The sequence below is a fragment of the Cebidichthys violaceus genome, unplaced genomic scaffold (assembly GCF_023349555.1).
Source record: "Cebidichthys violaceus isolate CVI_PGR_0920_01 unplaced genomic scaffold, fCebVio1.0.p SCAF_13, whole genome shotgun sequence".
NCBI lineage: Eukaryota > Metazoa > Chordata > Actinopteri > Perciformes > Stichaeidae > Cebidichthys > Cebidichthys violaceus.
The window spans coordinates 8,010,974-8,037,926 of NW_027176296.1; the positions used below are offsets into that span (position 1 = coordinate 8,010,974).

Consider the following 26,953-nt stretch of genomic DNA (forward strand, 5'->3'; position numbering starts at 1 on the left):
GGGATTAACAGGAGATCAGACAGAATGAGAAACAAGGACATTACTATAGTGCACAAAAACACACACAAAACACTCAGATATTTGGCCTGTACAGTCCCACGTAGTCCAATGTGAGCTGAAAGTTCTGTATCTATAATTCCAAAAACCTTGGATCCAGGGTCACTGTGATATTAAAGGAAATATGTGGCGTCGGGTTGAGTTCAGTCAGTCCATGGACGTTTAGCCTTAAAAGCTTTAATCGTTGACTGTGAATGTATTTGTATTCATCGGCATGTTAGCCCTTGCTCCTGTGACCTCGAATACCAATAAGCAGGTACACAGAATGAATAGATGGACCTAGTTTTTGATACAAGCTTTTTTCTTCAATTAACAACCAGTTTATATATTGGTAAATTTGACAGGCTTTCTAACTCCTCATCGATTGTGTTTGTCAGTCAAAGTCCGCCAAAAACACCCAACTCTCCTGAAATCAACTATCGGGAGAGTTTGGACTTTTAGATAGCCATTCAGTTATATTCCTGTAAGTTTGTGATAGATTATTTAAATAGCAGCGGTTATTTCAAGGAAATTCAACAAGCAAAAATAACTTAACTTTTTATCTATGTCCCCTTTAGAGGGAGCCAGGCTTGCAGTTTCCAGTTTCTTTTTGCTAAGCTAAGTTAGATAGATGGTTGCAGTAGCTTCATAATTAACATACAGACAGACATGTATTTAAATGGCATAGAGCGGTAGCAATCTTCTCACCTAACTCTCGGCAAGAAAGCAAAAAACTGTTTGTAATGTAAAACTTTCCCTTTAATATTCTGGAGTCTGTCTGAAGTATATGTTTTAACTGCTTGATTCAAAATAAACACCACAAATCCCCAGACACAAATTCTGAGAACAAGACCTGATTGTCCTTAATGGGTGCTTCAGCCCTCACATGAAGATCAATTTGAGCACCATGCGTTAAATAATCATTTACACCTTTAGCTCCGGTGTAAATTCAGCCCTGAGGTCCAACTAAGCAAACAGTACAGAAGACCCTCCTCACCATGGAGATCTAGTTGTCATGATCTCACCTTTTGCACTTCTAGTTGAAATAAATGAAATGGTCAAATTGGCAGTAACATGTTCCCCCGCTAAATGACCATGGCTGTTAGCTCTGACACAGATTGAAAAACCTCTCTCCTTCTGAGAATCTAGTGCTGGACTGTCGATCGAAGCCAGACTGGTCAGCTTTTGCCCGAGGCTCATCTGAGTGTCTTTGGCCAAAGCGCCTGTTCTGAACATGATCATTGTTTTGACTGTTGTGGGGGAAAAATGGCCTTTATTAAACTAATGCACAGATGTCAGAGAAATAACTTGCTGTTTTAATAGTAAAAAGAGTCTAAAGCATTTTTAGGGGACAGAACATTTATTATATCAAGGCAGAAGACAAAAAGCTAAATGTGGCCTGGATTAGATATGTGAGATTTTAAAGAAATAGATCAACATTTTGCTTTTAGGTGATTTGAAAATATCTATATCAATCTCTGTGCATTAAAGGAATTTGGGGAAATATGTTTATTTGCTTTCTTGGCATGAATATATGTCTATTAGATAAGAGCCAGCAGACAGTTAGCTCAGTCTGGCCCTGTCAAAAAGGTATTTAAAATAAATAATAACTTTAGTTATATCCATCAACAAGACTACAGGAAGTTACTGCAAGAAATAGTTCAGCACATTACCTCAAAATGTCATTTTTACAGACATTTTCTCAGATCAAAGATCAAAGAAGGCCAAGAAGATATAACATGTTGATTAGTGGGCTCTTCAAAGTTTATTTTTTAACTTAAGGTTAGCAGTTTTCCCCTGCGGACAGTCTTTATGCTAAGCGAGGCTACACTCCAGCTCCATACTTAACACACAGACATAAGAGCTCACAATCTTGTAATTGTCAAATCAGGTGTGTGTCATTGTTGACAGCGTACTTAAGTGTCATTCACTTCACAATGTTGTAAATATTTAGGAAAAATTACTCACCAGCTGCCCCACAGCAGACCCAGAGAAGTATACCATGGGAAATAAAGTTTGCCTTCAAGCTGATATCCTGAACATTTCTGGTAGCAAACAGAGAGCTTTATGTGGAGCAGTGTGTCTCTGGGCATGAGGGGCTATTTCTGATCCAAGGTGTCAGAATACACACCAATCATTCACCGCACACAGGCCAGGATGTGCATGTGTTTGCAAGAATCTGTGTATCTGCAGGTGATGGGAATGAGAGTTTACTGGATGAAAGCCATCTCTATTTTTGTATACATGGGCTAGATGTGTTTATTTGTAGCTGTTGGTAGAAAGGAATTTCGGAGAGCCTTAGATAAACATGAGTATAGGGACAAGCCCCTCTGTCAGCGGTCCTATCAAATTTTCCCCTCTGTTTGAGGTACAGTAGAGGGGGTTTTCTGTGTGCCTCTGTGTGTGTTTGTGTGTTTGTGTGTATGTGACATTCAATCCCATAAATCCTCTGAGGCACTCGCCAAGAGCTGCCTTTGCAATGCCACACACATTTACAGCAGCCCCTGATCCTGACCAGGCAAAACAAATTTGCCTTATGTTGCTTTATCAGTTCAAAGAAAAACCTCTAATTGATTATCATGCTGTTGCAAGGTGACAGAGGACTGAATGTTGGCACGTTACAACAGATGCAAACCTTAAAGCTGCTATAATCAATATGTTTTATATAAATTATGGCTCAGATCTTAATGTTTGAATTGAAACAATTTGCTGAGCATCTTAGCATCTTTCAGCTCATTTTTTATTTATTTTTTTGAGATGCAATTTTACTGTTTTGGTTCTCTTTCACCACTCTCATAACGTTGTTTTTGGACATCTGTTTTAAGCAGAAAGCCAACTGCGCACACAGTATCAGTTAGCTACAAGCTAGTGAAGATACAGCTTCACAAGCAAATAGCAACAAACCCCAACAACAGCCATTCTATTTTAAATGCCTGTAAAAGGTATTATCACAGTGCTGTTGTTAGTCTCCATCACAGCTGCAGTTATTTAACACAGGCTTGTGAAGTGGGAAGGCCACTATTTTTAAACAGCTAGTAATATACCAAAAGTCTGCTGACAACAGCACAGTTAGAAAGTTGACCTGCATGACACCTGAAGTGATAGATAGATAGATAGCAACTTTATTGATCCCACGAGGGGAAATTATTTTGTTGCAAGCAGCAATAGGTTACAGGTAAGAACAGGTAAAAATAACAGGGTGAAAATCTTAATATAATAAAAAAAATGCACACGTCAATACACAATATATACAATTATATTAACAGAGTAAAGATATTAGCTAAAGAATGCACACTATATACAATGAAATAGAATAGAATAATATTAAATCAACTAAATAAACAGTAGTGCAAAGACTTAACCAACAGTGAACGATTTGGCCCGAGGAGATTTATTATACAGTCTGATTGCGGTAGGCAGGAATGTTCTCCTGTACCTGTCCTTATGACAGCGGAGCTGGATCATTCTGTTGGAGAAAGTGCTCCGCTGTCCCTGCAGTAGGTGGTGGAGAGGGTGGTCCAGGTTATCCAATATGGATAATAATTTCTTTAGTGTCCTCCTCTCCACCTCCTGTTCCAGATAGTCTTGTTTGCAGCCGATGATGGAGCCAGCTTTCTAAACCAGTTTGTTAAGTCTGTTGGTGTCTCCGGCTCCAATGCTGCTCCCCCAGCAGACTACAGCAAAGTGAAGTGGTTTGAAAACACCATAGAGCTATTATCTTTATATACATGGGTGTTCTGATAAACATACATTAGGTGTCTGCAGAGAGCTGTCCTGTAACCCCCATCATGTTAGCTCAACCTAGATTTACCTAAAAATTCAAATTACATCATCAGCAGTGATGTACAGATGCCAAAAAAACTCATTGATTTTTTTCAAATTAAAAAGAAGTTACATTTTTAATAAAGTATCATACTCTATCCGCACTTCATATGTCTGTCAACATATACTACGAATGACAATGATAACAAAACAAAAAAGTACCCACATCTTAAAAACAGTCAATGTAGCTCAAAAAACAATAGCAGCACCATTTAATAAACAGTGAATACAGTTGCCAGAATATAAATAAATACGTCACATTTCATGAACCTGCCAACAGGTCAACGCTAATACAAATCTTAGTCCAGAGGTTAAAATGCCTTAATTTGGCCAAAAAAGGTACAGCAACTATATCAAATATATTGTATTCATAATATAAAAAAATTCAAAGATGATTTGTCTTACCAACCATGTTCTCATTCCAACACCGGAGCTGCTGCTGTACCATCAACATCTCAACTTCGCAGTATACTTACTCCACCACCGATGTAACCACAGTGGTAGTTTGTCGTTCTTGGCTGTTCTGTTTTGTGTAATCTGCACTTAGTGCTGTTCGCTTTACCTAAACTTACCCTTTTTCCTTGTGTCTCCAGGATCATTCTGACTCCCCTGTCTGCTCGCCTCACCTGCTTACTACCATAACCCTGAAATATCTCATTAGCCACACTCTCACCCTCATCAGGCTGCCCTGCTCAGTTCAGTTGAGTCCTGCCATCTGCCATTGCTCTGCTACCCTCTCCCTCCGCTGCTGCTCCTTAACCTCTCAACAACCACATCACCCTACAGTGAATCCGTTATTTATTTAGTTATTTACTCTACTACACTCTTTTTCTGTTTACATTTGGGTCCACAAAATACTGAACGTAACAAAAACTTGACTTCTGTGGTACCATAATGATTTTACTGGTTAGTTAAGGTTGAAGTTGAAATCTGCAAGGCCGTAACAGCTGCTGGGTCTATAGCTGAAATCCATCCTTCAATGATGTTTGACCCATTTAATCCCAGAACATCTCAGGATGGTGGAGCAGCGGTCAGGGATGTCTCTCTGCAGCTGGATTTAGATATTCAAGTTGTTTCACATCTTGCCTTCTCAGTTGTCCCAGCTCTTGTGTCTTCACAGGACCCAGTCAAGTGTCAGTGCAATGGTGTTTATATCAATGGGGAACCTCCACTGCTTGTAAAAGTGGCTTGTTTGCTGAAGCAAAGACTGATGATCTGTCCGGGCAGTTCTGGACTGATTGTCCAGCAGTCACAAATTAGACTATGTTACTGATCACCAAGGGTTTAAACATTATATATATATATATATATATATATATATATATATATATATATATATATATATATATATATATATATATATATATATATATATATATATATATATATATATATATATATATATATATATATATATATATATATATATATATATATATATATATATATATATATATCCGCTCATTTTCTGTTGTGTGTTCCCAGAAGCAATAAAGCAGGAAATGCCAATGAACATGTTGAACTAGATCAAATGCTCTGTTTCTGTGTGAAATCTGCCAAAACAGCAAAACGAGAGCAGCAGTAATACAACAAAATACAACCATAATGAAACACTTTTACAGAGACATTAAGCACAACACTTTTAAATAAGCAAACTATCTCCCTTAACCATGATTTGTTTTGTTGGTCAACAACCCCCAGCATCTCAACACCACACATTACAATATTAGAAACCCACAAACCACTAAAGAATGTTGACAATAGCATGAGTGCATCTGCATTGCCATTTTAGTCTGCTATGCTACATTTTAATCACGAAACAACATTGCTAATTGAGAGACTATGAGAATAGCAGCGAGTGCAGGTCATGGGATAATTAACACAGTATAACTGAGGTCTTGCTACAGGATAATGAGGCCAGAGAGCACTTCCCCTAAAACACATGTTATGGGCTCAACAAGCCTGTCGCCTGATAAACATGATGACAATTATAACTAGAAGCAATGGATTTTAAATCAGGCTGCTTTCCTGTTTTGCCGCAGTGTTTGAGCCATGCTTGCGATGTAGCTTTAAAATGAATGGCAATGTCAACCTGTTGGTCAATTCGTTTGGTCCACATGTTAATATTTCAACGACTATCTGACAGATTGCCCATTTCAATCAGGAGAGACAAGTGAATGATTAGTAGTTAACATTTATTATGACAGATGATGCGTTAATGAGTTGCACAGAAATTCTTTGGCGCTTGAACTCGACGAGGAGATTTGTGATTGAGTTGTGATTGCCCTGAGCGGCAACAATATAAATCCCCAAAAGTGAGAAGGGTAACACAGCGATATGTTCCCCCCAAAAGAAAGTATAACTTACCAAGCTGTACTTGAATGGCTGCGGGTTTTTCAGCGAGTTGGTGTGGACTGCTAAGAGATGAGGCATGAAATAAACATTACGCTGCAATGAGGTTAAATGGATAGCCGTACTTGTGATTTGGCCAGCAGTGCCCTGCTTGCAATGTATAGGCTCCTGCCAGAAATGGCTTGAGGATAGCAGTGAGCAATGGCATGCTTGCCATGTATAGGCTCTAGCCAGCAATGCGATGCTTGCAATGTATAGGCTCTAGCCAGCAATGCGATGCTTGCAATGTATAGGCTCTAGCCAGCAATGCGATGCTAGCAATGTATGGGCTCTAGCCAGCAATGCGATGCTTGCAATGTATAGGCGCTAGTCAGCAATGGCTAATTGACATCAGTGACCTGAATAAGAATAGTTTGAGCTAAGAATACGTGGTAGGGTACTGGAATGACACGCATGGCCTTTTTTAGATTTCGCCGAGGAGGAAGTTTCCATTACCTGCCTCTTTTAATGAATCATACAACACTCATAGGAATTGAATGGATTTACCCCCAAAAGAGGTCAGCAGTGACCTGAGAATTAGCAATGAGATGGATCTGATACTACTTCGATATACATGACGTCACTTCTTAGAATACAATATTGTGAGCAATTACAGAAGCAAAGAAAATGTAGCAGATAGGCTATAACGAAATTTTTTATTTGTAAAATAGAATGATGTGGCGCTACTTACCTGATATGACTATATAACGCTACTTATCCGATATGATTGATATGACTCCACATTTCAGAACACAATTAATATGGCAATTAATAGTGGCTAAATGGCAGCAGTGCCCTGCTTGTGCTGAATGATGTAGCTAGCAGTGGCTAAAGGGCTGCGTGCCCTGCTTGTGATGAATGATGTAGCTAGCAGTGGCTAAATGGCTGCGTGCCCTACTTGTGATGAATGATGTAGCCAGCAGTGGCTAAAGGACTGCGTGCCCTGCTTGTGATGACTGACGTAGCCAGCAGTGGCTAAAGGGCTGCGTGCCCTGCTTGTGATGAATGATGTAGCCAGCAGTGGCTAAAGGGCTGCGTGCCCTGCTTGTGATGAATGATGTAGCCAGCAGTGGCTAAAGGGCTGCGTGCCCTACTTGTGATGAATGATGTAGCCAGCAGTGGCTAAAGGGCTGCGTGCCCTGCTTGTGATGAATGATGTAGCCAGCAGTGGCTAAAGGGCTGCGTGCCCTGCTTGTGATGAATGATGTAGCCGCCGTGGCTAAGGGGCAGCGATGCCACTAGGGGGGCGAACAGGAGAACTTCTTCAGACTCGTGTTCTATGCCACAACAAAACGCTGTCCTGTGCGCTGTATCTCTTTTGATTCGTTGATCCATTTATTCCGTTGCACATTGACACCATATCATTAAATTGCTTTGTTCAATCTTACTTGTATCAATGCATCTTACTTGCTTAGTAACAGAACACCGCAGGATACCACCCGACAGGATAAGACACACGTTGACATGCCATGCTGACCCGGTCCAAAGCCGTTTGCTCCATGTCCACACCCCTCATTCTCATCACCAGGCACTTACCTATAGGCACTATAGGTCAGTGCGCCACCCTGTGTTCAATGTCAGAACTGCATGTCTAAATTCGCCTTGCATTTCCCTCAAAGCTAAAAGAAAACAACAAAACTACATTATGGCTCAAACTCCCTGCTTGTAATGAATGATTTAGCCGCTGTGGCTTAAGTACTGGAATATTTTTTACCTGGATGTGAAGAATTAGCTTAATATATGATTAGTCATTAGCTGAATTATACATTAATCAGATCCTATGAATTATCTTTGACTGGAATTACCGGATAAGAGGAACCAGTGAGCAGCGAAATAGCCATTGAGCCAACACACCACCACCAGTTATATGCATGTATCGGGAATGATTACTGAAGACCTTTAGATGCAATACCGGAGATGATAGCAGCCAGCAAATATGAAAGTAGAAGCAGAAGAAGAACTGCAACACCAGTTAAAATGTGATTTATGAGGGATGAAGGCACGCTTAAATGGGCAGAGCCTGTCCAGTCAATTTATCTATACCTATTGTATAGAGCAGGACAAGACAGAACTCTATAGGGGCCTGACATGATTTTCCCCCCATGATGCTGCAATAATGCAATTCCACTTAACAATTCACCCAATGCTGCTGCAACGAAAGAGTCCACTACCCGATCCGATGCAGCATCGAATGTGAGACCACAACAGATCACAATGCTGCAACATACGTGATTCTGCTAACAGATGCTCAATGCTGCGACGCATGCGATTCCGTTACCAGATCCCCATGCTGGTGCTGCAATGCATGCAAATCCGCTACCGGATGCTCCATCCATGCTTGTACTGCAACGAATGTAATACCGCTAATGGATGCTCAATGCTTGAGCTGCAGTGTATGAGATTCCGCTACCGATGGTCCGTGCTGCTGCTGGAACGCATTTGATTCTGCTAAGAGATGCTCAATGCTTGTGCTGCAACGCATGTAATCCCTGCTGCTTCTGCATTGAATGCCATACCACATGACAAAGTTATCGGCATTTGAGGTCATGAAGACTATGATGCAATGACTAGGGTTACGATAGGTCAAAATGCAATATGCGTAGATAACCTTCATTTAACCAGGAAGACACACAGAGATTAACCCTCTTTTACGGTGGGATCTAGCCAAGGCAGCGTTGAATAGCAGCATCCCGCATACGACGTATGAGGACACGTTAGACCATGATGCATTGACAGTGACCCACTTACCAGTGTAGACGGATAGGAGAACCAGGGCTGCTGAGGTAAGACTTGGCCTTGGTGCAAGGGGTGCTCTACCAAATGAGCCAACTGGGTGCCCCGGTTTTTATTTCATTATATTTTTATGATCCTGCTATACGCCTGAAAAGGTTTGTGACTGATATCTTTTGTGACCTAATGCTGTGACAATTCTGTCCATGGACTGACATGCAGATAACTATCTGGCAAAGTACTAAAGATCATTTCTGTGGTAATTCTGTTACCTGAATGTAATGTCAAGGTCAGCTATGACCAGGAGAACATATTATTCAATGACCAGCGACAAAGTTGTGAAGCAAAAACTCCACCACCAGTTAAGTAAACAGAATCTAAGCAAAACGGATTTACGGAGTGGCACTTTCAGTACCATTTGAAAGGTTGATGAAGACCGCTAACTGTGGGATGCTATCGCATGAATCGTGAAGAGGAATGCACACCTTAAGAAAGTCTAGCGACTGATTTACTCATGAGTGAGACATTTGTGTTCCTGTTGCGTGGCCCTGACATGACTTTCCAGTGAAAACATCTTACATAATGCAGATATCTGAGAACTACTCACAGAGAAATCCTTAAATAGCCCGCCGATGGACATGAGTTGTGAGAATACACCAGTACGCCATGGAAGAGAGTTGCCGTTATGCCAGCTGACCATGCTTATAGTGATGAGGTCAGCAATAACCAGGGCATTTGCTTAAATGAGGCCGGCTTGATCTTTCTTAAGAACTTCATGATTGCGCTGCTAAGGAAAACTGAGCATGCCATGAATGATCGTGCCTTTTGTATGAAGTATTTAATTTGCGTGATTGAAAATTAGACCATAAAACAACCATAATAAACTCCCCGACAACTGTACTTGTAGTTATGTAACATGAGAGCCTCAAAATGGGGACGGCTACACTAAGTTACTGATGAGAACCTTGCAAGTTCCATCTAAGTGAGCCTGCAACACTGCATATCTAATACTCTTAGGAACAGAGGGTTAAATACGTCCTAACTACATGCGTCTCCAATATCCCTGCTTAAAATGAGCCATATAGATACCGTAGTAAAAGGTAGGTTAATTGAGGCCCGCCTCCATTACCGAATATACGGTAATAGTACTTCCATTGAACAGGAAACGCCAAGAAAACAAGCATCGTTACGGGTTTGACACTTTTAAAACTACTGACGACCAGCCTGACCGCATTTATCAGATTGAGAAGACGGTCTGGTTCCAACACGTGGATTAATGTCTTTACCTTGATTGTTGAGCGACTTGAAGTGAACGAATGTGGAGCGCATGAAGCTGCAGCCACGAGGAGCCGGCGCTGAGGGACGCCGGTATGAGCGTAGGGATTTTCGGGCCTGTGGCGTGCATCGATCGTTTGCTGGATTCAGCCTGAGAATGCGTGGTGCCGAACAGGTTGCTACCTGCACAGTGTGACCCGGAGTAACCAGTGAGGTTCCCGGCAGGGAAACAAGAGGAGAAGATGCTTTCTCTGCTGAGAAACTGGACGTCGCTTTCTCCTAAACGCGAGACTGGAAAAGTAATCGCGGACGTTTTCCGATCCCGTCGGATCGTGATGAAAACGCACGGACACTGGGCTGATGGAGTGCACGAGTAACGGCAACCTGACCGTCATGGAGGGTTGCGCAACAGCAGCATGAACTACTGAAGGTAGAGAGACGGTCATATTTAAAGACAGACAGCAGCAAGATGATAGGCTAATGATGTCCTTGTGCTATTGGCTAGAGACCAGCTGATCTTAGACAGCTGATCTCATGATTGACAGCCCCAAACAATAACAAGGAAATAATGTGTGCATGCATGAGGACTGACGGCAGATGTATGGTTAATAAGCTATGGGCTTATGCATGCATGAGTATAGTCTTCCTCCTGTCTGAACTTACGCTAGAGCTTCATTAGTTTTCATACAGACATCCATGATGGCCTGAGGATGAATCCTAATGGGATGAATCCTCCATGACTTTACCTCTAGTGTCACCAGCCAGGCAAAGTTTCTACTTATTCAGTTGAATAACATCTACTTGACACCTTTCAAACAGACAGTATTTTGCCTTAACTATACTGTAGGACTATGTTGTGTCTGTCTTTTATTGATATTTTGGACATTGCAGGTCTGACTTCACTGATGACCGATTTCAGTTTTGAAACAAAAATATGTTTTGTTGGGATTCTACCTCTCTTGCTATGGAAGGCCGCAGCTCACGCTCTCTACTGTACTTTTCGTCAACAGAGTCGTATCAAATAACCAGCTGGTTCCGATTTACAATCAAATCAAAAGATATTTAATAACAAACAGAAGCTATACAATTACAAACCAAATTACACTATCGATAGTAAAATATTTCAAGAAATATGAGACCCCGTTCATACCACAGGACAGTTAGATGTATCTGCCCCATGGTACGAAGGAAGTCTGATTCTCTCAGGGGACAAACAGCTCCTTTGCCCCCCCAGAGTTGCATTCCTCAACCTATCGATCAGTTCCACGATTGGCTGAAGTCCAATGGGCTCCTCCTTGGATCCTGACCCATTGTCCTGGGCAGACACCTCTGTGAACTACCCTCTTCCCCCGCAGATTTACACCTTCTGACATTCCTCAAACCCCCATCACAGACACTCAATATACATTCAATGACCACACTCCTTGGTTACTTCCTAAACACACTGTGACACATAATATCCAGCACTAGGAATGCTTTAAAACTTAGAATTCCTCACAATTCCCCCCTTACTCACTTTTCAAAGTGAGTATATTAAACAGTTTGCATGTTAAAAAACAGTGGACAACACATAATGCCTCTAAGGCCACATAGTTCTCGGTGTTTCATTGTCGTCCAACGGTGGTGAATTGAGTCTGACTTGCTGCCGGTCCGACATGTCCTTCCACAGCATTCCTGGGCCTCGTACCAGAACACATGTGGAACCTCGTCCTTAAACAACTCAGATTGTGTGGGAGACAGAAACAGAGACAACGGCAGTATTTCTTCCAATAAACTCTCATTCGAATACATGTGCTATGTGGGTGTGAGTGGTGTTTGTCTAACTTCCAATGTGTGTATTGCATGTACAAGTTTGTCATCTAGAGAATCTAAAGTTAACTCACCCTCTGTGTTGTAATGTGTGTGCTCGTCGTTGGTCCATCACCAGGGTCCACTCCGCTTGCCTGCTGCCCCTCCCCAGTCTGATGGCTGATTGTCGATCCCTCCCACCACTCCTTGCTCCATGGAGAATGAGCAGCCTCTTCTCCAATGTCCGAGCTGCACAGTTATGGCACCCAAAGCCTTCAGTCAGGGCCAACACTGTAGATCTTGAATGAGTCTCTTTTGTCTTCTTCATCCTCGGCGTGTTGAGTGGTGGGTGTCGTTCATGATGTTTGTGTCTGGGGAGCGTACGGCAGCAAAGCGGAACCCCAGATCAGGATCCACCCGACCATGTACCTCAACTAAAAAACAAACAAAACAAAACAAAAACTTCCCAAAGATCAGCAGTAAACGTTAGAATACATCTTCGCTAATCTGCAGTTGGGTGCAACGTTGTCTCATGTAGAGATAAAATTTAGAAATTTACAATCCAATTCTTAGATGTATGTATGTATGTATGTATGTATATATGTGTGTATGTATGTATGTATGTATGTATGTATGTATGTATGTATGTATGTATGTGTCACCCCCCTTTCTGCTCCTGCGTTCTTTTCTCTCCACATATCATATGCTTTCCAGTCCACTTTAAACATTTCTGTCTTTCCCTCTTGGACATCATTTCATTTTTATCTGCTTCACCTTTTTCTTTGCTCCAAGCACACTCCAAGTTGTTCCAAATTTTCATAGGCCAAAACTTAAAATTGATAAATCAAAAAAAACAAACAAAAAAAAACTGAAAATCGATAGATTATAGAATTAAAATGAAATTGTAAAACAATGAAAATCCAAATATAAGAAATCTCTCTAGACTCACTCTATTGTAACTTTTTCTTCTTGTCCACTGGGTGACGTACTTTTGTAGTTCTATTTTTAATTACCCCTTCTGGTTTCTGGGTAATGAAGTTTTCTAGCAAAACACGCTAACAACCTGCACGTGTCTTTAGTCAACACACACACACACACAAAGCTAAGTTATCGGCGACTATGTGCCCGTAGCTAACACTCTAACTTTACCATTCAAAATGGACCCTTACATGAAATATAACAACTTAACCATTCAAAATGGACCCTTACATGAAATATAACAACTTTACCATTCACAATGGACCCTTACATGAAATATAACAACTTTACCATTCAAAATGGACCCTTACATGAAATATAACAATTTTACCATTCAAAATGGACCCTTACATGAAATATAACAACTTTACCATTCACAATGGACCCTTACATGAAATATAACAACTTTACCATTCAAAATGGACCCTTACGAGTCACTGTTTCATCAAACACAAGACGCCATCGTAGGACTATTTAGCGATCGTCACCCACTAAACGTAATCTACCCGCAATTCATTGTATGGCTTGACTCACTCAGTGCTCCTATATCGTCCAAGACGTACCTTTGGCTAGAACTGCAGAATTAATACATTTATGACGGCTTTGCCGCAACCTTAGTTCAGCTCACAGAGTATACATTAACCCGGCTTTAGCCGTAACCTCGTCCCACCACAATAAGCTATTAACGCGGCTAGGCTACACTCTTGCTGGACAACAATCAAATATCACAAACAACTATTTGTAATTCAGCTTGCAAATGTGCTTCCGCATTCAATACAGTCTTGTAGCTACATTGAATTACTTTAAAGTATACTTTACCAGCTTGCTGCGGCGTCTCCTCCTGTCCGGCTTTCAGAAGCGCTGGCCTCCGATACCTTCGCTAAGTATTTCTATGATAACTATACAGATTTTATTAAAACGGTTCTGCTTTACCTTTGTCAGTGGGGCCCCGAAGGTATCGGCGGCCAATGCCTCATCCAGTCCGTGTCTCGAGGTTCGCCAAGAGAGTCCCTTCGTGGTTTCCATTTGTTGGGATTCTACCTCTCTTGCTATGGAAGGCCGCAGCTCACGCTCTCTACTGTACTTTTCGTCAACAGAGTCGTATCAAATAACCAGCTGGTTCCGATTTACAATCAAATCAAAAGATATTTAATAACAAACAGAAGCTATACAATTACAAACCAAATTACACTATCGATAGTAAAATATTTCAAGAAATATGAGACCCCGTTCATACCACAGGACAGTTAGATGTATCTGCCCCATGGTACGAAGGAAGTCTGATTCTCTCAGGGGACAAACAGCTCCTTTGCCCCCCCAGAGTTGCATTCCTCAACCTATCGATCAGTTCCACGATTGGCTGAAGTCCAATGGGCTCCTCCTTGGATCCTGACCCATTGTCCTGGGCAGACACCTCTGTGAACTACCCTCTTCCCCCGCAGATTTACACCTTCTGACATTCCTCAAACCCCCATCACAGACACTCAATATACATTCAATGACCACACTCCTTGGTTACTTCCTAAACACACTGTGACACATAATATCCAGCACTAGGAATGCTTTAAAACTTAGAATTCCTCACAGTTTCCTGCTAAACACAACTACATAATTTAAAGCATACAACACAAATAAGCAGCTACACTAGAAAACTAAAACTAAAACTTTACAAACAAATTAACCATCCACAAATCTAAGTGCACAGTTTTTCTATTAATGACCGTTCACTGGAGAGACCATGTGAAAACATATTTTTACGTTAAGACTGGGGGAGAGCATCCCTGGAGGCATGACAATTTCCCGGCAGCCTTAAGATAACAACAGTGCATAGTGTAATTGTACAACGACCCTTAAGTTTTCCTCTTTTAAGGATTATTTATTTTAATGGACCTAAGCAGAACAGTACAAGCCCAGTTTTCCAGACATATCCAGTTTCACAGCAACATGTCTTTTACCGCGTGAACAAGCACTGAGGGGTTAAGTGCCTTCATGGATAAATTGATAGTGCTTAACCATCATGTATTCAGTTTCCACCATCACAACGTCACAGCTTCTCTAAGGCAACAGTCCTGAATAAAAACAAAGTTCTCTCGGTTAAATGTCATCTGTTATTGTGTGAAAGAAAGGTACACTCACTCCAACTGAACTTGAAATTATTTAAAACACTGCCTCTTCAAGAACAGCATACCAGTCTTTAGCTTTGGCTTTAAATTCAGGTAATATAAGTCTAATTGTGGAGTGTGATGCCATAGTTCACGTTTCTCATATTGTTTATTTGTCCGTCCAATTTTAGAGCAGATATTTTGAGATGTAAACAATAACAACAGATGCACATACACTGGTTTACAACACAATCAATGAATAAAATCATAAATATTGCAAATAAAATAGAGCACTCGTAGTTTATAAGACCATACAATTCACTTTAGGAGGGATGCAAAGATGGAAGCAAGTTGTCTGATGTTTTGCAGGCTCTTTATTTCCCCATGGGGTGATAAGATGATGATTCATACTGTGAGAAAGTTTTAGTTTTAACAAACGGTTAAACCAGTCAGCCCTGTGGAAGGTTTGCCCTCAAGTTTGTTTCTCATTCCTCATCAAAATTGAGTGCTCATGTATTGTATATTTCTTTCATTTAATGCATACGTCATATGTTTAATCTAGTTAGTAGCAGCAGCACCTCTTTCTTGTAACATCTATGAAGATGTCTTCCTGCTCGTCTATTCATCCTAACCCAAAGGACTTCTACAGTTGTGGTCAAAAGTTTACATACACTTGTAAAGAACATAATGTCATGGCTCTCTTGAGTTTCCCTGTTATTTCTACAACTCTGATTTTTCTCTGATAGAGTGATTGGAACAGATACTTCTTTGTCACAAAAAACATTCATGAAGTTTGGTTCTTTCATGACTTTATTATGGGTTAACAGAAAAAGTGATCAAATCTGCTGGGTCAAAAATATACATACAGCAGTGCTAATATTTGATTACATGTCCCTTGGCCATTTTCACTTCAATTAGGCGCTTTTGGTAGCCATCCACAAGCTTCTGGCAAGCTTCTCGTTGAATCTTTGACCACTCCTCTTGACAGAATTGGTGCAGTTCAGTTAAATTTGATGGCTTTCTGACATGGACTTGTTTCTTCAGCATTGTCCACATGTTCTCAATGGGATTTAAGTCAGGACTTTGGGAAGGCCATTCTAAAACCCTAATTCTCGCCTGATTTAGCCATTCCATTACCACTTTTGATGTGTGTTTGGGGTCATTGTCCTGTTGGAACACCCAACTGTGCCCAAGACCCAACCTTTGGGCTGATGATTTTAGGTTATCTTGAAGAATTTGAAGGTAATCCTCCTTCTTCATTATCCCATTTACTCTCTGTAAAGCACCAGTTCCATTGGCAGCAAAACAGCCCCACAGCATAATACTACCACCACCGTGCTTGACGGTAGGCATGGTGTTCTTGGGGTTAAAGGCCTCACCTTTTCTCCTCCAAACATATTGCTGGGCATTGTGGCCAAACAGCTCGATTTTTGTTTCGTCTGACCACAGAACTTTCCTCCAGAAGGTCTTATCTTTGTCCATGTGATCAGCAGCAAACTTCAGTCGAGCCTTAAGGTGCCGCTTTTGGAGCAAGGGCTTCCTTCTTGCACGGCAGCCTCTCAGTCCATGGAGATGCAAAACACGCTTGACTGTGGACACTGACACCTGTGTTCCAGCAGCTTCTAATTCTTGGCAGATCTGCTTTTTGGTGGTTCTCGGTTGACTCTTCACCCTCCTGACCAATTTTCTCTCAGCAGCAGGTGATAGCTTGCGTTGTCTTCCTGATCGTGGCAGTGACAAAACAGTGCCATGCACTTTATACTTACAAACAATTGTTTGCACTGTTGCTCTTGGGACCTGCAACTGCTTTGAAATGGCTCCAAGTGACTTTCCTGACTTGTTCAAGTCAATGATTCGCTTTTTCAGATCCATGCTGAGCTCCTTTGACTTTCCCATTGTAGCGTTTGTGGGCGTTTGTATCCAATGAGCCCTATTTAAATGGCCTCAGAGAAGTCACCAGTTGTAGTCACTCATAATCACTCACAAGAAGTTAAGAGGCCATGCTATGAAGCTCATTTCATTGACACAACTTTCTTAGTCACCAAAATTGCTAATTCATGTTGCTGTATGTATATTTTTGACCCAGCAGATTTTGTCACTTTTTCTGTTAACCCATAATAAAGTCATGAAAGAACCAAACTTCATGAATGTTTTTTGTGACAAAGAAGTATCTGTTCCAATCACTCTATCAGAGAAAAATCAGAGTTGTAGAAATAACTGGAAACTCAAGAGAGCCATAACATTATGTTCTTTACAAGTGTATGTAAACTTTTGACCACAACTGTATGTCCCCACTGGTATCAAGATGTTTTTTCAAAACGTTGTGTGTGTAACAGTTTGACATCTATATGAGACTTGTGCCTAATGATGTAGGATAATCACGAAAAATGTTAGTGGTTCTCATCCATCAGAGCTGAATCCGTGAACGTGCGTCAGCAGAGCAAGTTAGAGAAGGGGAAAAACTGAAGAGTGCAGCAGTAACCTTACTTTACAATGAATCACTAATCTGGGGGAGTTATTTTCAATTACCCTAAATTTCCTCCTGGATAGTCAAACACTGACACTGCAGTCCTGTGTTTCCCGCATCTGAACCCCAAAGGGAAAATTTGTGTAGCCCCTAACTGGTCACATATGAGAGGAGATGAAGTCGTGAACAGCAGCATTGTAATGCAGCATATTGATACAGTCTGTTTTCGTTACCGTCAAGTGTTGAAATGCTGCAACTCTACTGAGAGGGAACAGCTCTGAAATTAAATCACCATTTACTGTATATCGTATCACTGAAAACAACAAAGCAGACATTTTTACAGGGAACTGTTTTATCACATTGACTTCCAAAGGGGAGACATGACGTGTTTTGAACTCATGGATGATGTTACTGACCGTTGACTAACAGAAAAGCTGCTAAAACAAGTTTTTGTCAACTTTTCCTGTAAGCATGCTTAGTACATTTATTCAAGTACTGTACTTAAGTGCATTTTTGAGGTTATATTTCTTTCTTGTTCTCCTTCTACTCCACTTAATTAGTTTGACAGCTGCGGTTACTAATCAGATAAAGATTTTGAGTTTCTCCACAACAATTCAAACAATAGCACTGCTTTAAATATTGTGTTGAACAAAGATGTATTTATAGATTCCTTGGAAATAAGTCATGTATCATGAAAAAACATAAAAAATGACAAATCAACTAAAGATATCTTAGATGACTGTAACGAAAACGACAATGAGTCGACTAATTGACAAAAAGAGGGCAGCCCTAATATATTGCAAAAAATACTTCTAAAAAGTAACATTTTGCAATTGGACATTTACTTATAATGGGGTAGTTTTAGATTGTGATACTGATTCTTTTACCTAAGTGAATGATCTGTACTTGAGAACACTGTACGTAATTCAAGATGGCAGTAGTGTAGTTCATGTGTTGTACGCTGCTACCCTCTAGTGATCAAAAGGAGATACGTCAAGAAACAAATTCTGTAAAACCAGATGAATGCTGCTTCTGTTTTCTGTTTACTATTTATTGTTGTGCACTGCACTTGATCATTATGTACATCTTGTAACGGTAAACAGACCTGAAAAGGAACACATGAACATAATTTGTACAGTTTAGTAATACTTGAACAGCAGACAGGCAAACACATAACGTACAGTAGTCTGTTTACAAATCTGATCACTTCCATACATACCACAACTTCAACCAACACACATCCATTGACTACAGTATAGAGGTTAGCTTTTTAACATAGCCGTACGATTGCAGATAGAGAATTCAGTCAGTGAGGGAGCTTATGGAGGTTATTTCACATGTAGGTCCTCAGTGTAAATAGAGCACAGGAGCACATACTACAAGCTTCCTGTGTCTAGTAAGCCACCAAAGAAAGCAGTAGCCTCTAGATCAGAGTTCAGCCTTTTCTGACTGAGACCCAGAGTCTTGTCCAGGGACCCATTTCAGTCAAGACACTCTGTCCAGTTGAAGAAACAGCACTTTAAAGCAGTCATCCAGTCAAAATCCTCAACATAGCCAATGTGAATCCTGGATAATAATGAAGTCAAACAAAGGGAAAACAAACGTTATGAGGGTTAACAATCTAGATCTCCAAAATAGAGAGAACGAGAGAGCATGAAATCGATATAAAGAACAGTTCATGAACATGTAAAGGCAAATATTCTGCTCAATTTGTGCGTGTGAAAATTGACTGTAAACACATTTTTGATAACGGATGTCAAACAACAGAATAAAGTATCTCGACAGGCTTTTACAGTAGAGCTCTGTCAGTATCGCAAAGCTGGAGGCTGAAGATCATAGGATCACTGGAGTCCCGTGAAAACCTCAAACACCTAAAAGAAATTGAGAATTGCATCAGTTTCCGCTTTCCAATAGGTAATTACATATATTCTGTTTTTGCATGTTTGTCATTGGCCCATGGGCTTCATCCCAGGACTGTTAAACACTTTTTACACAAGGAGACAATGTCAGGAGTCAATTTCTAACATACAGAGGAACAATCACATCAGAATATTTGTGAAATTATATGGAGAGAATTCAAATCTGCTCTGAATTCAAACTATTAGAAACCTACAACATGTCACGCCATGTGTGTTGTACCTTATTGTTGATATGAGATGCATGACATTATTACTCATCCAGGCAAACAGCTGCATGATAATTATCAACTATCAATAAAAGTGTCAGTGCTGTGATGGAAAATATCTCACAAACATAAACAAATTACGTAACATAATTTTTTTAAACCAATGTACAATCACTGCAAATCAGTTTTTTGATAAAGTGTTGAAATGAAAGCAGATATTTGTAGGATCTGAGTGAAATTAGTCATTTGAGATGTGATGATGTGAACCACATTAGTTCTCTCTCCAACAGTTTACATTATCATCTTACAGTATGAGGATATTTTACATCCCTGTATCATCAACATAAGTCTGTGTTTGAATTGTAGGAAGAAACATCAGATGAGCTGCACTGCAGTGTTATGGACTATAAAAGATTATACACAACAAAAATGTGTTATAGTCTTACAAGCTATTCCCATGTTTTGCTAGCTTGTCAGTCAGTTGATGAGTTATGATGGCCCTAAAATCCCAAACATGTCCTTTACATACATTAGCTGATGACGTTCAGTTCTTTTAAACCACAAAAACGCAGCAGGTCTGATACACAAAACAATCAAATTAAAACAAGCAATAAGTGAACAAATAAATAAATAACAATGGCTTTCCTTCAAAGCTGCACCGAGTGAAGTTTGTGCTTTCACAGAGCTCCCTGGCAAAAATACATGTGTTAATTTATGAATGAGTAGGCATGAGGCCCAGAGGTGCTCCATGTATGGAATTGTACATGTGCTAACCCTAAAATACAGTATACAATCCTCAGTTCCCTCAAACATGGAAACACACAAGGCTTGATGACATCAGACACACCAATAATGAATCACTCTCTTAGTACAAGCACCTTTTTGTCAATCTGACATCTGAACATTAAGTCGGCAACTGAAACTGTAGCTGCCGTCTGACCAGTGTTTTTATTTTAGATCCCCATTCATTTTCTTTTTCAATTATCCTCAGCAGATTAAATAAATAAGGCTCATGGAGATGGAAGCCAACCAGTAATCAGTTACTGTAAAAAGTGCTAATAGCCTTTTGCTTTCACTCTCTTTGCACTATCATTTAAATTTTCTAAGTAAGATGGATTGTTAATTTACAGTTCCAAACAGCCTGTTTTGGATGAAAAGCAGGTTTGTCAGTGAAACACCTATTGTAACTTTACTTTTTTGTCCTTCTAAGAACATTCAATTGCATGAAAAATTGTGAATTTGATATGACAGTAAGTACAGCAGAATGTTTTGTGGGTAAATGGCTTGATTGCTGTTAAATGCTTATTTGTGCCTTACAGACTACGCTGGCGCTCTGAATCCTTTACTGACAGCCGTCTGTGAAATGCTTGTTAAATTTTCTCCCTGATGTCTTTTTCTCTTATCGTGTGTGTCTGTCGTCTCTCGCTCACTTTTGATCTGTCTCCCCTCAATCAAGCGTTTCTTTTGTTTTTCTAGACATCCCGGTGACTGCTTTGATTGCCGGGTGTGTTTCAGGGCTAAGGACACTCAAACAGAGAAAGGGCAATGTTCCACCACATATACATACATACAATAGGTACATTTGAGCACACTGTTCGTCTGGAGGCTGGAGTTCTGTAGTCTTTTGCCGTCTTTGCTGTTTGCTGATCAACTGGATGTTCTGTGTTTGTGTGAGGTGAGAAGAGAAGTACGGGTCAAAGCACAGGTATAAAGGCAGATGTTGTAGGGTGCGGCTGTAGTATGTTGACCAGAAATGGTGACACATTTTTAGGATTGGATGACAGAATCGGGAGGGACATCCTCTCCTCGCTCACTTCCTCTGTTTATTCAGTAGAGGGGTTTTTGTCCTTGGCTTTCAAATTCTGACCAGGCATCATTTAGTTCCATGAAAATCATCTTGGCATATTGTTCATAGGGCTGTCCTGTTGCCTGTGAGGGAAGACAAAAAGAAGAAAACAGATAAACCCATAGAAAAATCACCTGAAAACATTCTGCAGTCAAAATCAATGCATTCACACAGAGGTGAAAAATGTAGCTGACAAATAACAACGAACAGGTTTGAAAAAATAAACTTTACCCAAACAAATTAAAGAAAAAATTAAACCAAAACATGCAATCATTATACTCCATTTAATTGAATTAAAATTAAAAACTTTGCACAATAACAAAGATATTCATTCTTCTTGACATATTGTATTGTGTTCATCAATAAAAAAGAAGTTAGTTTAGTTCAGATAAATTATCCATTTTTTATATTTCCTTGTATGCATTTACTTTTAGTCATACTAAATTAATGTGCCCTTGTTTTTGTGGGCTTATGCAGTTGAACCATATCTGACATAAAGCATTCTCTAAGTCTTCCCTGTTTTGATTATTTAAATGCTGCTTGTACTGATTGATCAGTGGGTATTGATCTTTGTGATTCACTCACTAGACCGCTGGGATTGCGTACATTTGGGGTTGCACCTACTTGTTCTGATAAAAGAGAGGCTGATTAGAAGGGTGAAAAGTAATTTCTCCTCGCAGGCATGCTGGTGATGTCTACCTGCCATGATCTCACAGCAGATCCACTGAGTATTCCTGAGAGTAAAAAGAAAAAGGCTTCCGTGAAGACTGAAACCACAGGTAAGCTCATTTTACCGGCTACTGTTATGATTGCATTTCCCTTGCCTTTCCCTTGCCTCAGTTCACTCTATTTATTTACAGGCACAAACTACTTTCCTTGTGAGTCTGACTGTGAAGATCTAGAGCCAGAATTTGTGGATTCATTGCAACAATGCCCCTGATCCTACACCTCCTAAAACTGATCTTGGTGGAATGCACCATAGGAGCCCCAAAGGTCATGAAGGCACCAGACGCAAGCGTAGTTGATATCAATATTTTTCTGACTATGGCATGGCAAGTAGCCAACCACATACGCCCTAATTCTAGCTGTTATGTCTGTGGCCTAATTCCATACACAGCTGGAGAAGGCTTACCTCTGATGGCCTTACCTGCCTCTGACTGCGACACCTGCCACCTGATGCATATTCCATTCTCTCGGTCCTATTCTCATCCTGATTGTTCCAGGCTCTCCAAAATGAGACCACTTAACTGTTCTAGAGGACATGGAAACTGCTACAGATGTCTCAAAATTCCCAAACCTGTTCCCATACAGCTCATACCAAAAAAATTCCCTTGGTGTCTCCAGAATGACGGCGAGACACATGTGGGACAATCGGACTGCCTTCGTTCATTCAAATGGGACCCAAGACAAACCAATATGGAATTTAAATCTCTGGATTCTGGACCTCAGCAATGTTTGGCAGCAGCAGGCCAGGGTCGCTTTAGTGCTCTAGCTCACCGCACTGCCAGATGCTCCATCTCCTCTCCTGTAGGAATGTACTGGGTATGTGGAAACCTTGCATACCCGTATCTTCCCGCGGATTATAAAGGGCGCTGCGGATTGGCCTACATCATCCCAGCTATGAGGGTGGCTCACTCCCTGCCCCAGAAAGCTGTCAAACGGGTGCAACGTGGACTTTCAGATGTCTTTGGGACTCACCATCAATCAAATTTCAAGAACACACTCGGTCCCATTCTTCCTTTTTACGGAATTATGTCTGCATTAGATCAAATCGCCGATCTGTCTCATTCAATAGAAGTTATAGCTAATGAAACCGGTAAGGCTCTCATGCTTCTGTCGAGTGAACTCGCCTCTGTTAGACTTTTAGCTTTACAAAACAGAGCAGCTTTGGATTTTCTTTTAGCAGCCCAAGGAGGAACGTGTGCTGTCATTGGTTCTGAATGTTGTACCTTTGTGCCTGACTATAACGCTACAATTGGTGATGTAATCAACCACCTTCGTGATACTGCCAAATCTGTTCACCAGGATAATAGTTCTTTATTTGATTGGTTGAAAACTGCTTTTGGTTCAATGGGTCATCGTGCTGTTGAAGTGCTAATCATTTCGGTTGTTTTCATTGTATTACTCTCTTTCTTTATATCATGTGTGAAAAAGTTCATCTTTAATATAAGTTAAGTACAAACAACTCGTAATCGTATGGCACTAGGATTTTCCTTTTAACTTTGCCAACATGACTGATCCTTAGATGGTATATGTCTCTTAGATTACAGTAAAACTGTAACAAGGTTGTCAATAACTTTGTTTTACCATCTTGATAATTACTAACTTTATGAGAATTGCTCATAAACATGATTTTGAACAGATTATGTGTTTTAGAACTTTTAACTTCTGTTTGGGGTTTCAGGGACACTGTAAAACACAAATACAATAAATGAAGAAACACAATTCATTTTAATTGGCTCTATATCTGTGATTGGTGTTGACAGAACTTTTTGAAGTTTAACAATTGTAAAAAATTTTAACATTACACTATTTGACCCACAAATATTAAATAATAATAAAACATTATTTCCTTATTGTGTGTAATAAAACTGCGGTGCAAGTCCAGTTTGCTCCAAAGAGAAGGGTTACTACATAAATTCTTTTCTATATATGGTGTTTTCAAAATAAAAGAGCAGGCCAATAAAAAAATACAAAATAAATAAATAAATGAATAAAAAAATGTGTGTATATATATATATATATATATATATATATATATATATATATATATATAAAATTTTATTTTTTTTTGTGATGGGGAAAATCTGATTAAAACTGTAATTGTTCTAAAATGGGACAGAGAGAGAGTATTATTTTCTCTCCCTGCTTCCATACAGGTATAGATCCTCACTTTATTATTATTATTATTATTATTAAGTCCACCAGTCTCACCTTATCTGGATGGACGACCAGGACTGCTTTGCGGTAGACCTTTTTAACCTGTTCTGGAGTAACCAGGTCAGCCATGCCCACAGACTTCCAGCGCGTCTCCCCCTCCCACAGCACAGTGTGCATGGTGGACAGCAGAGCACGGATGTTACGCTCCTTCCCCTCGATCCAGTCCAGAATCTGGGTCAGAAACAGGAGAGGGAAAGAGAGAGAGCCAGAATTGAAACAATAATTAGAAATGCTTTCAGTGATTTCTAGCTCTGGTAAAAATGATTTTAAAGTAGTAATTAGAGGATCCAAAGTTTGGTCATGGGAGACCTACATTAGTTGCGTCATTAAACTCTGGAATACACAGAAAAGCTTAAATAGCCAAAGGTTTTTGAGTGCACTATCCTACTTTTGGGAGCTACTGAATTGCTTGTATTGTGCTACACTTGATAAACAGGTGACTGAAATGCAATTCTACTCAGACATAGTGATGCAAAAGTCATGGGACTTCATGGTGTTTCTCAAAGAAACAGCAAAATATACAACATCCAACATCCAATACAAAAATACAACAGAAAATAAGAACAACAAACCACTCTTTAAATGGTTAGTACACATGAGAAAAAAGCCCCTGCCTTTATTTTCTCTGGGTCCATCTCTTTGGCCATCTCCTCCTTCCTCATCTCTGCTATAGTCCTGGGCCCTTTCTTATCTTTGGTCCCTGCAAAGCCCTGACCAGACAGCAGGTCATCAAAGTTGGCATGCAAGACTTTGGGCTTAGAACCTGGGAGAGAGGAATGCAAACAACAAAGACAGAAAACATACTGTTTTAAAGCCACTTTAAGCCACTTAACATCCTGTACTATATGCTGCAATGCTCTGAGAACTACTGATTAAGTGAGAGATTAACTCCCACTAAAGATTGAATGTGCTTGGTACTTTATGTAACAGAGATAATACAGATAAACATGTAGAGAGGAGTAATTCAAAAGATATAATGTATACAGGGCATCTAGCTTGAAATAATTATGACAATTTATGTAAAGGATTTAATGCCTACAATAATTTAACAAATTCACAACCTGAACACATCGTTTTCATCATAAGAGACAACATCTTATCCACATCTCTTGCTCACCCATGTTAGCCTGTGCTTTGGCTCCGGCGCTGGGCGAGCCGCCCCCCATTGCAGAGAAGCTGACGTTGTAGTTGGGTCGGTTCTGGGGCGACGTGTGAGGAATGGCGGTGTGACTGGGGCTGGGCTTTGGCTGCGGGGCAGGGCCCTGTCCTTGGTGTGGCCATCCTCCACCGCCTCCAGCACCTGGCTGCCACGATGGGAAGCCGGCTCCTGCCTGGGGCTGCCACCCTTCTGCATGCTGGGGAGACGGAGGAGGTCGCGAAGGGGAGCCCATGGGAGGGAGGGAAGGGGCGGTTCCAGTAGGAGTAGTGGGTTTGCTAGAGAAGCCAGGACCTGCTAAAGCAAAGGACAGAGATTATGACATATAGTAAGGTTGAAATAACAACTGCTAATATACTGCAGAATATTTCCAGTGACTGACCTCCAAGGCTTCCCCCGAGGTTTCCTATGTCAGCGAACGGGTCCAAGGTGTTTGGCTTGGTTTGGTGGGTGGGGGTGCTGTGGACCGAGCCTGTGGGGCTAGTAGTGGCTGACCGACTGCCCATACCAAAGCCTGCTCCTGGAAAAATCAACAAACAAGTCATATATTTGTAGCCCTTCATTTTAAAGAGTTCTTTTGGTCTTCAGCATTTAGTTCCACCAGCTCTCACGGATGTTAATACATACAAATGGTTTAGTTGGCTTCGCCAGTAATGTGTTAGATGAACATTTAATGCTGTTGGTGTTTATGTAAGTGTGTGTGTGTGTGTGTGTGTGTGTGTGTGTGTGTGTGTTTGGGTTACTGGTTTCTACCTGTGCTTGTTGTGGCAGGTCTGTTCCAGTCCCATACTCCCTTTGAGTTTTGTTGCTGAATATTGACGGATGGGGTGGAGGGCGGGACGGGGGAACTCCGGCCTATTCAAGCACATAAGAGTTTGTCACACACTGAGCTGAGAACACAGTGACTCACCCTACACAGCCTGAGAAAATAATGACAGGGTTGAGTCTCATGAGAGGCGTTATAAAGGGGCAGTTTTATGTCTAAATGAATGTAGTTGTTAGTTCTTGGAACTGACTTTTTTACTGTTGATATCTGCTTGCTCGACAGGCACAGATAAAGTGTATTATTTGTTATAGTTAGAGGTCTGCAACCTCTCCTACAAATGTATCAGGCCTGTTCAGACCTGTTTTCTAAGCCTTATTGCCAGTCCAAGTTGGGTTCACGCCAGCAGTATATTACAGTCAATTTTAAATTTAGCATGATTTATAGGCTTGTCTTGCTTCATTATGCACACACTGCTGTGTAAAGGTATGAAGTCTAAATAAATGTCTTCAGTCTGAAAATGTTGCTGATGGG

General features: G+C 40.5%; 2 protein-coding genes across 5 annotated transcripts in view; one reads left to right on the forward strand and one right to left on the reverse strand.

Annotated features, from left to right (window-relative positions):
- Positions 1-18,626: 18,626 nt before the first annotated feature.
- dnajc6 (DnaJ (Hsp40) homolog, subfamily C, member 6) overlaps positions 18,627-26,953 on the reverse strand; it is a 38,061-nt gene continuing 29,734 nt past the window's right edge. For 3 of the 4 annotated variants that reach the window (XM_068707623.1, XM_068707621.1, XM_068707619.1), the window contains 6 exons: positions 26,410-26,511; positions 26,039-26,176; positions 25,618-25,953; positions 25,115-25,263; positions 24,495-24,671; positions 18,627-21,643 (listed from right to left, as the gene is read on the reverse strand). In XM_068707623.1, coding sequence (XP_068563724.1) covers positions 21,542-21,643; positions 24,495-24,671; positions 25,115-25,263; positions 25,618-25,953; positions 26,039-26,176; positions 26,410-26,511 — 1,004 coding nt within the window. In that variant the 3' untranslated portion in view covers positions 18,627-21,541. The remainder of the gene's footprint in view (positions 21,644-24,494; positions 24,672-25,114; positions 25,264-25,617; positions 25,954-26,038; positions 26,177-26,409; positions 26,512-26,953) is intronic. The other variant, XM_068707620.1, reaches the window with a different exon arrangement.
- On the forward strand, positions 22,491-23,735 carry LOC137870583 (syncytin-A-like). Its single transcript, XM_068707988.1, has one exon. The coding sequence runs from the start codon at positions 22,491-22,493 to the stop codon at positions 23,733-23,735; it is 1,245 nt and encodes a 414-aa protein (XP_068564089.1).